This window comes from Strix aluco, chromosome 28 (genome assembly GCF_031877795.1).
Source record: "Strix aluco isolate bStrAlu1 chromosome 28, bStrAlu1.hap1, whole genome shotgun sequence".
In the NCBI taxonomy this organism is placed as follows: domain Eukaryota; kingdom Metazoa; phylum Chordata; class Aves; order Strigiformes; family Strigidae; genus Strix; species Strix aluco.
In genome coordinates this window covers 4,750,527-4,762,669 of record NC_133958.1, presented here as the reverse complement: position 1 = coordinate 4,762,669, position 12,143 = coordinate 4,750,527, and the positions used below count along the sequence as shown (strand labels likewise).

General features: G+C 52.6%; 1 protein-coding gene across 5 annotated transcripts in view; it reads right to left on the bottom strand.

Annotated features, from left to right (window-relative positions):
* Nucleotides 1-12,143, bottom strand: part of PEBP4 (phosphatidylethanolamine binding protein 4) — an 80,837-nt gene that overhangs the window by 36,063 nt on the left and 32,631 nt on the right. For all 5 annotated transcript variants that reach the window (XM_074808311.1, XM_074808310.1, XM_074808308.1 and 2 more), the window contains one exon: nt 3,394-3,492. In XM_074808311.1, coding sequence (XP_074664412.1) covers nt 3,394-3,492 — 99 coding nt within the window. The remainder of the gene's footprint in view (nt 1-3,393; nt 3,493-12,143) is intronic.

The following is a 12,143-nucleotide window of genomic DNA, read 5'->3' as shown; positions in this document are numbered from 1 at the left end:
CAGGAGCAGGCACCGCGGGTGAGGACCAACGGTGGTGCCTGGACCTCTGGGACCAGGGAGGGATGTTGGGGTCCCTCAGCACCCAAACCCACCCGTCCTGCACCCACGGGTTCCCCATCCCGCTCTGCAAAGCCACGGGAGCAACCACAGCCCCAGGGGGGGCTGCACCCCAGCGCACCCACCCTGGGGAGAAAAGCCAAAACGTTGGGTGATGGGGTGGGGATGGCTCTTGCTCAAACTCTCTGTTGACATATTTCCCCCAGCTGACCCCGGACTTGCCTCCGACCAGCTCCGTGCCTCAGTTTCCCCAACCCCCCTGCCCGGGGAAGGGGTCGGCGGAGCGAGTCGGGCGGCGGCAGCACCCGGTGGGTCCCGCTTCGCTCCAGCCTGGCGCAGGATTTCTCCCGGCTGGCAGAACTGGTTTCCATAACGACTTTCTGTTACAAACATATTTTGATAAAAATAAAGTTAAAGCAGCGAGGCTTTAGTGGAGTACAAATTTGCTGCTCTCTCCCTCCCCCTTCCTCCTCCCCAAGGAGGGGGAATAAAGATGGAAAGCTTTCCATTTGAAGGGCAGTATTTTCTCCCTTCTTTTTCGTTCCCCCGCTGAATACAAAATGGAAAGCCTTGTTTACTGGGTTTCTCTGCAAACTGGTTCCGACTCTGCCTAGTTACCTGATGCTCTACAGTATACACAGGATAATGTGATAAATTCATTTCCAATTCACTGCATTATCCTTTGAATATTTTAATGACTCATTGAATGGAGTAAAAAAAAAAAAAAAAGCTATTTCAAATGAACAATTATGCTGCATTAGAGTAAAGGCTGATTATATTTAAACACTGCTTGCATGGATAACGGGACATATCGACCTCCGCCTATAAGAGCTAATTTGGCTCTTATCTCTAAATAATTTTACACTGCAAATTACCATGAAAACCTAAAGGGCTTTAAAAACATTCATCAAAAGATATTATTCCACTTTGTAGCAACATTTTTATTTAAATTATTTTGAATGGGAGTGAAAGCATCTCTCGTGTTTGACAATCGGAGGAGCGGCGGAGCAGCGGCTGATAAGGAACGGCGAGCGGCACGGCCGCGATGGGATGCTCCATCCCAAACCCCACCAAATCCCGAGCTGAATCCCAAACTTGGTGGCGTGCCAAGGTACTGCAGCACCTACCACGGCATTTAGTGCTGCCACGGCCGCGTCTCTCCAAACTGGGGGACGGCAAAGCCCGGGTGACGCCGGGGCGATGCCACGGCGATGCCGGGGCCCCGGGGGATTTTGTAGCCCCCCAGCCATCGCGCTGGCCGCCCCGTCCCTCCCGGAGAAAGGCACTTGAAAGCCCCTTTCTGCACCAAAGCAACAGAAGGTGTCATGTAAAGCCTACACGGTTATTTTAGAGCCAGTGTGCAAATAAGCCTGTCAGCTGAAGCTCCTCGGAGCCAAGACTTCCATATACCCCCCAACGATCTGCATTTCAACGAGACACCATGTGTCTGAGCCCGGGGAGCCGCCGGCTTCGCAGAAGCGATTTTTGGGAAAGCTCCGGCTGCAGCCCCCAGCGGGGGGATGCTGGGACCCCCCCCCCCCCGGCAATGGGGACTGGCCTCAGGGCTGGAGCAAGATGATTTTGTGCCGGTGCCCTGCGAGGATGATGTTGGGTTTGGTGGTGTCTTATAGTGCCGTGGAGATTTATACGCGTGTATGTGTGTGTATACATGAGAGATATATATGCACACACACATTATGTGCATATATATGGGATATATATATCATATCATTATATATTTATATCGATCATACCAATATATATATTTTATGCACAATTTATCATAGAATCAAAGCGTATCTCAAGTTGGAAGGGACCCATAAGGATCATCAAGTCCAACTCCCTGCACATATAGGGGTGTGTGTGTATATATATATATATATATTTATCTCGTGATGAGAAAGCTTAAAGAAGAGTTGGGGTTGGGGTCAGCCCCATCCCTGACAGAGACATGGCACGTGGAGATGGGAAAGCCTTCTCCTTCCCCAAAATCTCCTTTTTTCCCCCTCCTGTATGGCCTGGCAAGGAGCTTTCTAACCTTTTATACAGCAGATTGAATCGCCTGCCAGGGAAAAAAAAAAAACACCTTCCATTTGTGCTGGAGAACTGGTTTTAATCCTGCATTTCCCTTCTTTGCTTAAATGACCTTATACTCAAAAAAAAAAAAAAAAAAAAGAAAAGAAAAACACAATAATTAGCAATAGCGAATGCCTCAGAAGGATCTGTGTACAGAAGGGAAAACAAGAGCTTGGGCTTCTTTGCGTTTAGTAAATATTAAAATTAATGAGAGACTTTCAGGACCCTGTTGTTAGAAATGCAGAAGGGTTTCTGTGAAGGATTAAAAAAAAAAAAAGCCCTGTACACAAATCTCTGCAATTATTCTGAATGCTTTATATTTTTCAGCCAATTATGAAATTCATGGAAAGTATTAATATCCAATTTTAATTTGCTCAATATTCCCATTAACAATAAAAAGTCTAATTAAGGTATCTGTACAAAAAGCCCTTAGCAGTAATTTCAGAGAATAATAGAGGAGAATGACGAGATATTTCTTGTTAAATGCATGCTGCAAATTAATTGATATCTTAATTAGACTTTAGTACTAAGATTATTAGTTAGATTGATTCAAGGGCTGAAACACCTCATCTTTTAAAATATAAAAGCAAGCAGGAGAGGAACAAACTGATTTTCCAAACCCTTTTTGGAAGCAAACCAGCGATACGCCGGGACGCCCCGCTGCGGGGGTAGGGGCTCGTCCGTCTGTCCCGTCCGTCTGTCCCGTGACCACGGAGCTGGGAAACACCAGGAATTCAACCCAAATCCATTTTCCCCCTGTTTGCTTCCTTGGGCTGGAAACACTTTTAGTCACAAAAAAAAAAAAAAAAAAAAAAAAAGAAAAGAAAAAGAAAGGGAAAATTTGGCACTGGCGAGATTTTCACCAAAACTGCTTTTTTAACCAAAAAAAAAAAAAAAATAAAAAAGGCAGCGAGAGATGTTTGAAACGACCGGTTATCTCTGCAGAGAAAACTGGTGGTGGGGAGTTTTCAAAGCGGGTTTTTTTCAGCATTTCCTTAGAAGAAGTAGAAAAAAAAACAGCAATATTTTTGGACCAGCTTCGCTCTATATAGCCTGAGGAAGCACTCCCCTACCTACACGCCGAGCACCATTTCCATTTCTCTCGCAAACGCTCATCCTTCGGGATTTCACTGCGCCGCCGGAGAGGCGCATCCCGTGGGAATCCAACCCTCCGGGGCAGGAATGACGCACCCCAGTTCTCAGGGAAGCCCCGGGGCTGCTGGGACCCCAATATATGGACCCCGCGGAGCGGGAACTCACTGGGATGTCGGTGACCAACCAGTGCCTCCAGAAACGGTTCCTGGGGTTGGCTCTGCTGGGAGCGTCGGGGTCCACCAGCACCAGCACGTACTTCTTGCTCTGCAACAGAGGAGAGCGCGATCAGCACGGCATGCGGGACTTCAGCGCAAGCAAGGTGTTTTATCAGCCCCCAAAATGCATTTTTTTTCCACGCTTTCCCATGCACGCTCAGTCTGACGGCTGCATTCGCACCAAATCCACCGAGAAGGCGAGGGGTGAACGTGCGCCGGGGGGACGCGAAGGCCACAGACCCGCTGGGGACAATTTACACCTCGCGATCTAAATCTCTTCAAAGAGAGGATGAACAGGGTTGGTTTTTTTTTTTTGCTGCCCCCAAATAAAAGGCACCAAAGAGAATTTCCTCCCCTGCCAGTCGTCCTCTAACCACAGCGGCGCGGGGCAGAGCGATGCACCACAGCACAAGGGACTTTCCGCCGAGGGTTGCAATCCTTGGGAGAGGGCGACAGGATATTTTTGGGATTCAAATGCAGCTCCAGCCCCAAACTGGTGTCCAGGAACAGGCTGGACATCCCAGCCTCCACCAGGGTGGCTGCGAGGAGCTAAACTCTACCTAACAAACGCCAGACTAACCGAAAAATGCGCCACAGACGCTACAAGAAGGCAAAGTCGCTGCCTCACCACACACCCAGGGGTTCAGGTACTTCTCCTACGTGAGGGCAACTGGGCAAAGAGAGCAGGGACTCTTGGATGATGCTGGCTCAGCCCCCCAGCATCCCCACAGCCCACCCTGGGTCCCCCCCAAGGGGTGTCCAGCACCCAAGGGTGCCACCAGCCCTATGAGACAAGGTGGATATTTTGGTCCCCCGAGGATGGAGCTGGGTTTGAAGTGACCTCTGGAGGTTGTGGATAGAAAACGTGCTGATCTCAGGGGATTTGGCAGGACCTCAGGCGCCAGATTATCCTGCAAACACCCAGATTAAGGGATCTATATCCTAATAAAACCTCCAGGTGCATCTGTCAGCTCGCCAGCGGTGCCACGCACCGCTCCAGCCTGCCCGAGGGCTGCGGTTTCATAAACGGCTGGGGGATTTAGCCCTGCAATTCCCACCCAAATTAGCTGGAGCTCTGCGGCTAAATCCCCCCGTCGCTTGTGAAACCAAGGCAGGGATTTTCACAGCCAGTTTGTTGGGGTTGAGACAACCTTTTTTGCTCTGTTTCCCAACCCTATTTCCATTTAGGACAAATGGAGTAAGCAAGCCCCAGGGTGTTGCCGTACCCTGAGATCCCCTGTATCCCTTTGCAGCCCAGAGCCCCCCTTGCAGACCCCACCTTCACAACAACAACCGGTTTAACAAGAAAATGTGGATTTCAACCCATTTTAGTGAACAGCTTGCAACAGTGGCAGAGAAAATCCCAAACTCATGGGAACACCCTGCCTGGGAGCACGGCCCGGCAAGGCGCTGCTGCCCTGGTGCATTAATCCCAGCCTGGCTCAAGGCGTTTGCATCACGGGGGCAGGTTATGCCAAGCATGCAGATGCGTGCATGGGAAAGGGGCTGTGATGATGCCACCGCGTGAGGCCGAAGCTCAGGACCTCGGAGCAGAGCTGCCACCTCCCTCCCCGCGGCGCTCGCAGCTGCAGCCGGCTGCATCGCCGCAAGCATCCTAGAAAAAAATCAGCAATATTCCTTGCCGGCACTGAAATCAGCGTTTAATGGGAAGGAGGAGGGGGGAGAGAAGAAGCCCGACAACCCAAAAACCCTACGCTGGAAGTGTGAAGGAATTCGAGCTCTAACTTTGGGGAGGGTGCGGAGCTGAGCACGGCGTTTCTGAATCTCTCGGCTCTGCTCGGGAGCCCAGCTGGTGGGAACAGAACGTGTAGTCATGGGACTGTCATCGTGTGCTGTCCAGGTTAACATGTAGCATTTCTATTACTATTAACAGACTTTCTGCTCCTCACTCCATCTGTTCTTCGAAATAATTGCAGTTGTACAGACCATGCCTTCGCTACAGGCAGGCTCTGGGGAGAGGATAGTGCTTTTATGCAAAAAAAAAAAAAAAAAAAAAAAAAAAAGGAAAAAAAAAAAGTGTTAAAAAATAACAGCAAACACGAGAATAGAGTGCAAGCGAAGTTAACAGCAGGCTCGCAATTCGGTACAGATTGTGGCCTAGAAAGGTGGCGGCGCACGCGGCCGGGGGCCGGCGAGGCCAGACCCCCACGGGGACGGGAGCCGGGGTCAGCGGCCCCGAGCCGCGCTGGGACCGAGGGATTTTTCACCCTCATTACCTGTAGGCCACCCTAAGAGGCACAATCCCTCACCTTCCACCTAAAGATAGCAAAGCCCTCCACGACCCGAGTTAATCTCCCGGGGTTTAGGTGCCGGCGCATCCCGCGCCAGCAGCCGGGCGCTGCTCCCGGGGCTGCCCCAGCCCCCTCAAAATCACCCCAAAATCCAGGCAAACCTTCTGGCTGGTGTCCCCGCGTGGTGTAGGTGTTTTTTTGGGGGGTTGGTGTTTTTTCGTTGGCTCTGCTTGCAAGCAACAGAGCAGCCCCAGTGCTGGTGATTTTAGGATTTTTTTTTTTTTTTTAATGCTGAAATCCCTCCTCGACACAGGCTAACAGCATTAGCGGCTGTCAGGCTCCAGACAGGAGCCAGCCCGGAGTGACACGGGAGCAGCTCAGCTTTACAAGCATGAACCAGCCCCGGGGATTTTTGGAGAGGAGGAAAGTGGGTTTAGAGCAGAAAATTCCTCAGTCCTCCAGTGCAGAAGAACGGATGGCGTCTTACTTTGCAGAGGGAAGGGAGGAAAGGGGAGAAGGATGAAAAAGCCATTTTGGCTTGGCACAGCTGAAAATTTAGGGTCACAAAGCACCCCCAACACCTTGTCACCCTTTTTCAGGTGGTGCAGGGGACTCGGTGGGGACCCAGCGTGTCCCATCAGCAACAGGGACACACGCAAGGATCACTCTTCCCCACTCCCCAGCCATTCCTCTTGCCGGGGTGCTTTGTAATTATCATTTAACCGTTGTAACGAGCTGCTGCCGTCCCCGAGGGGTCGGAGCTGCAGCCGGAGCCACTGTTTGACCCCCTCCAGCTTTGCACCCCTCGTCCCCGGGCGCCGGCGTCCTGCCCTGCTTTGACACCCGAAACGGAGCCAAAGCAGCAGAGCTGGTGGCAGATGACAGCAGCGCTGCGTGTCGTGTTTTCCCTGCTAATTGTTTCTAGAGGGAAGCAGCAGCGATATATCCAGTTATTACTGCAGAAAGCATCAGCTACTCCAATTAGGCACAGGTTTAGGAAACTTGCTCCGAGCAGGCAGGGACTTTTCAAGAGGCAGGCAGGCAGGCAGGAGAGGGATTTGTGCGCTGAGGATACACACACAGCTCAATAGATCCCGCGGAGCCGGGGCTGCACAGGAATTAAAGACTTATCCAAATGAAAGCAAATAGGGTGTTAAGCGACACACATGTAGAGCGAGCGGTTTCCTTGGAAACCAGCGCACATGGAAGCGGCACACATGCAGCGCCCCGGCATTTTCGGCAGCGCCGGGGCAGCCGTGGGGCTCTGCCCTGCTGGAGATGCTGGAGCTTGGCTGGGGATGGAGCCGGAGCAAAGCCCCCTCCTGCCGGGATACCTGCTGCAGGGCACGGAGAAAAATGGCACAAAATGCACTTTCTCCTGGTTGTGAAGGGAAGCTGGACGGTGCCCAGCTTTTCTGGCCCCACTCACCTTAGAAATTCAATCCCAAAACTAAGGAACAGTGATGGGCAAAGCCTCAGCCAGCCCCCCAGCCCAGCCCCTGCTGCCCGGCACGGGCTATAAGCGGGTTTCATTGATTTTGAAAAGTCCACCTGGATCTTCCCCAGCTCATCCATCCCTCCGAGCTGCTCCTCGTCCGCGCCCACGGACCAAGGGCTGTTACGCTGCTCACAGCAAGAGCCGCTGGCAGCACCCAGCCCCTCGCCACGCGAGGAAATAGGTGAGATTTCCAGCTGACCTACTGCCACCCATGTCCTTTACAGCTGCTAACGAATTTACCAAGGTAGGGAGCTGCTGCAGAAGCAAACCACGGCACCGGCAGATTAAGAGGGTATCTGAGCCAAAAGGCCCTCCTCCGCCTTCCCCAGAGCCAAAGCTCGGCAGTGCGATAGCCCGTGTTATCTCGCTGCAAAGGATCTCAGGGTGACTGATGGCACGAGACGACGGAGACGGCGGCTGGCCAGCCCCCCGCTGCAGCGGTGGGATGTGGCGATGCATCCCCAGCACGCAGCGCCCGCGCGGGAGCTCGCGCCCCAGCACGACGGCCGGGGGAGAGCTCCGTTTATACAACTCTAGAAAATCTAAATATACCCAAAGCGACCTGCTAGAGCAGGGCAGGAGATCCTGGGCGGGCAGGGAGGTGGGCAGGGTGCCCAGCGTCCTGGGAAACATCATCCCGGGCGATGGCTCGAGGGCTCCAGCCCGCGTCCCGCCGGTGCAAGAGGCAAAGCGGTGCTGCTCCTCCCGCGGGGTGGAAGCGCTGCGAGCACCAGCTGAGAGCTGAGAGTCAATCTGGGCTTTTTTCTTGGCTTGTCCCCAGTACTAAAAAGTTTCTATAACAGGCACATAGTTAGCAATTCTGCTGCTGATGCTTCGCCAAAGAGAAATTCTAGCTCCTTCTTCAGTGGCTAACAGCACGGGGGGTGAGGCAGGGAAAAAATTGTTTGCAACCGAGTCCGTTATTGTGGCTTTGGGAAAGAGCTGCAGAGCGCGGGCAGGATTTTACCTTCCTATTTTAAACCAGCACCTCACCGCTTCCACGCTCGTCTCCCCTTGCAAAAATAGGTCAGCAATATTAACCCTACTCCGCAGGACTTGCCCAAGGGGACAAGTGGCACCGTCTGAACGCTTGACCCAACTCCCCCAGCCGCAGGTCTCTGCTCCCCCCGCCCGGCCCCGCGCTGCCGAAGGGAACTTCATTGACTTTCTAACACCCTGCGACTCCCCCCATCCCTTCGCTCTCCCCCGGGGCTCGCCGCAGCGAAGCCGGCCAAATATTTATGCAGCCTAATGTTCTAATAAGAATTGATTAATCCAGGATCATTAAAGCGAGTGTGTTAAAGGTCTGTTCCCAGATTAAAGTCTTGGGATGCTTTAAGGAGCGGTTTATTTGCTACAGAAGAGCAGTTTGTTTTCCGCCGTAGCAGAATAAACTGACTCCTCGCAATAAAACTGCAATGGGTGTGTTACACACTTAACGTAACGAAGCAGAAAGTGGGATGAAGCTTTTAAGGGGTCCATGTAAATACAGATTTGCAAGAGGAGGCTGTGCCTCTGGGTCACTTGTGGGGAGGAAGGAGAGCAACAGGTTGTGCTTCCTCACTCCGAGACCCCACTGCAGGTCACGCTCCGGCTTTCCCCAAAATTGAGATCCGTCTAAATCATCATCATCATCATCATCATCATCATCACCTGCAAGCTGACTGCCAGACACCCCACATCGCGGCAATGGGGCAGCATGTTTCAGCCCCATCACTGCCCGTCCTCCAACCAGAAGAAAACCACCATAAACACCAGCAAAAAGGGAATTAACACCCCAACAACCCCCCGACCCACGCTGCCGAGCTGTTGCTCCGTCCCCCCGCCTTTCCCAGGAGCTTATTTATTGCTGTTTGGGCTTCGGGGGCGAGCTAACGAGCGCCGAGCGCTTGTCCCTGGGCTGGGGACGCCGAGGCCGCGGCGCTGCCCGCTCCGCAGCCGGGGAGCCGCGAGGAACTCGGGGGACGCAACACATTTCCCGAGCGGTCGAGGAGGAGGAGGAGGAGGAGGAGGAGGAGGAGGAGGAGGAGGAGGAGGTGGAGGTGGCGGCGAGCAGCCGCGGTGGCAGAGCGCAGCCTTCCAGCCCAATTACTATCACGCGGGGGGACACATGGATTGGTGACATTTGACATTTTCCACAAAATATTTTGATGCAAAATGGCACCTCCGTCACAAATTATTTTCCAAATCTTGGCCTGGGTTTGGGTGGGTTTTTTTCAGTGTGGGTTTTTTTTTTTTTTTTTGGTCTGGGGGAGGGAAAGGATTGCACAGAGTGACATTTGCAAATGAGCAAAGGAAAGGATCCTCGTTTCCCCACCATGAGCAGAGGGGTCACCGTGGCCGTGCCACTGGGTGGGCAAAGCAAACAGCACCGGCGGGGGCTAATGAGCCAAAAAAATTCCAGGCTTTGTTCTGGGGCATCGCCGTGCCCCTGCACGGCCCTTGGGGACCCTCAGAGGACTTTTTTCCCCCCACTCCCTTCCACCCCTGCAAGGGAAGGAGCTGCTGCAGCTGCTGCCCCGGCCTGGGAGCATCTTGGGGCAGGAGCCCCCCCGCCCCCGGCAAGGCAGGGGTTACCAGTCAGACACCTCGGGAAAGCTGAAATGACTTTAAATGCCTAAACATTTTAAAACAAACCCTGGAACAATTCAGCTCCTAACTCCTTGCCTGCTTTCTCTCCCTCCTCGCTCTCTCTCTCCCATTTTTACGGTTTCCAGAGCTGTTTTACGCCTCATTACCTGCACACTGTGAGTGATGTCTGTCGGTCCTAGAGCTGTAAATACCTTAAATCATGCTTCATTAAGAATATCTATGGTGCTATTAAAGAGCTATAATAGACAACGAGTTAACAGATGATTAAATATGAACTCCATTTGTGTCAGTCACCAGCGTGCAGGAAGAGGCTTTAAGTTTTTTAAACTCGCTCTCATTATCTGGGAAGCAGGGCTGCAGGTGGCGGGGATGGAGGGGGATGGAGGGATGCTCGGATGGGGATGGTGGGATGCTCCTGTGGGGATGGGGCACGGGGATGGGACACCCTGGGGGGGACCAGCTCCTCTGCTTTGTGACTCTGAGCTGATGATTCCTGGCAGCCCTTCGCTCGGCTGTTCCCACCGTACAGGCAAACAGCACCCGGCGACACGTGCAACAGATTGATCTTTAGGGTCTGGTAGCTAGAGATTAAAAAGAAAATAGAATAAAGGAGGAGGAGGGCAGTGAGGAGATGTCAGGCTGCTTGGGATGGGATGGGATGGGATGGGATGGGATGGGATGGGATGGGATGGGATGGGTTGGGGTGGGGTGGGATGGGGTGGGATGGGATGGGATGGGATGGGATGGGATGGGATGGGATGGGATGGGATGGGATGGGATGGGATGGGATGGGATGGGATGGGGTGGGGTGGGGTGGGATGGGATGGGGTGGGATGGGATGGGATGGAGTGGGGTGGGGTGGGATGGGATGAGATGGGATGGGATGGGATGGGATGGGATGGGATGGGATGGGATGGGTACCCGGGAGGAAGGGCTGGAGGCCAGTAGGATGGATGGTGATGCAAAAGCAGATTAAGCACTGCTGTCTTTCTGATAAAATAATAGCTCAGCACAAACGAATTGCCAAAGCACAAATTAAATAATAATTAATATTATTAAAATCCCCTGAGCACACAGAAATACTGGGGAAAATTAAATAATGAGTGTTTTCTTATTTTCTGGATTATATTTTTCTCTATAGAAATAAAGAACAGTTTCTCAGGCAGCTTCATCAGAAGTGGATTATCCCACTGTTACAGTCTCACCTCCCTGCCGGGGCTCAGGGCCGCGGCTGATGCCAAACACCAGCACATGTGTCCCACCACCAAACCGGCCCTGGAGAAAGGGGGAAGAGGCGGGAGGCTCTGGGGACAAGGACAGGCCCTGGCTGTAGCAAAGCCAGCAGACCTGACAACTACCCCTCTTTAGCAGCGTGGCCGTTGCCGCAGCGGATGTCCCCACGGTCTTTGCAAGGATGCGCTGGGGCTCGTTACACCCCACGGCACGTGGGGACGAGTGGTGCCCCCCGAGCCCCTCGCCATCCCCTCTCCCACCCCCTCCTCCACCGGGATCAGCCTTAAAAACCCTCCAGACACTGGTAGAGCTGGCACGGCCCGGGGTGGGGGCTGCCTGGCTCTGCCCCACGCCCTGCTCTTGCTTCGCTTCGGCTGACGCTCACCCCTGTGTTACTGTTACTGATTTGTTGTTAATTTGAGTTGATAATTTTTGGTGATTTTGATAAGGAATGGTTAGGACTAATCAATTAAGTGGAATCTCACAGAAATATCCGTTTTTATAAACGATAGTGGTGTAATTTTAAGTAGTCATAGAGATGTTGTATTTAGTTTAACGTAACCGTACAACCAGTTACGCTGCTAGACGAGGTACCATTGTTAGACTGGTGAGGATGATTTATCGCCCTGTAGACCAGGTGTTTTAAAAGTTGTATTGTGAAAGGGCCTCGAAGCATGTTAAAATTGCAATGTGAGCCAAAGTCCTTGAGGCAAGGGCGTTGGAGGGTCTTTCTTTTAGGTCAGCAGTCTGTGGTGGTCGCAAAAGCAGCCCCCGACTCATTTCAGGACTCAAGTGCGGATGGCCGGAAAGAGGTGGGAATAAAAAAATGAGTTACGGGAATTGTCATGTTTATGCATGAGAACTTGATTAATATGTATGACTGTATCCTATATAATCAGCATGTTGCACGAGTTAGGGGTGCGTTGTTGGTGAGACGACTCCCCCGCGCACCCGGCCGTTAATAAAGGAGTGTCTGCTTATCTACATCCCATTGGTGTCGATAAGTTCTTTTATCCCGTTTTGGTGACACCTGTGCCAAGGGGGAGACACAGGATGATGCTGAGCGGGTACCACACACCCTCCACGGTCACCAAATCACACCGCTGCCTCTGTTTTCCCGGCCCC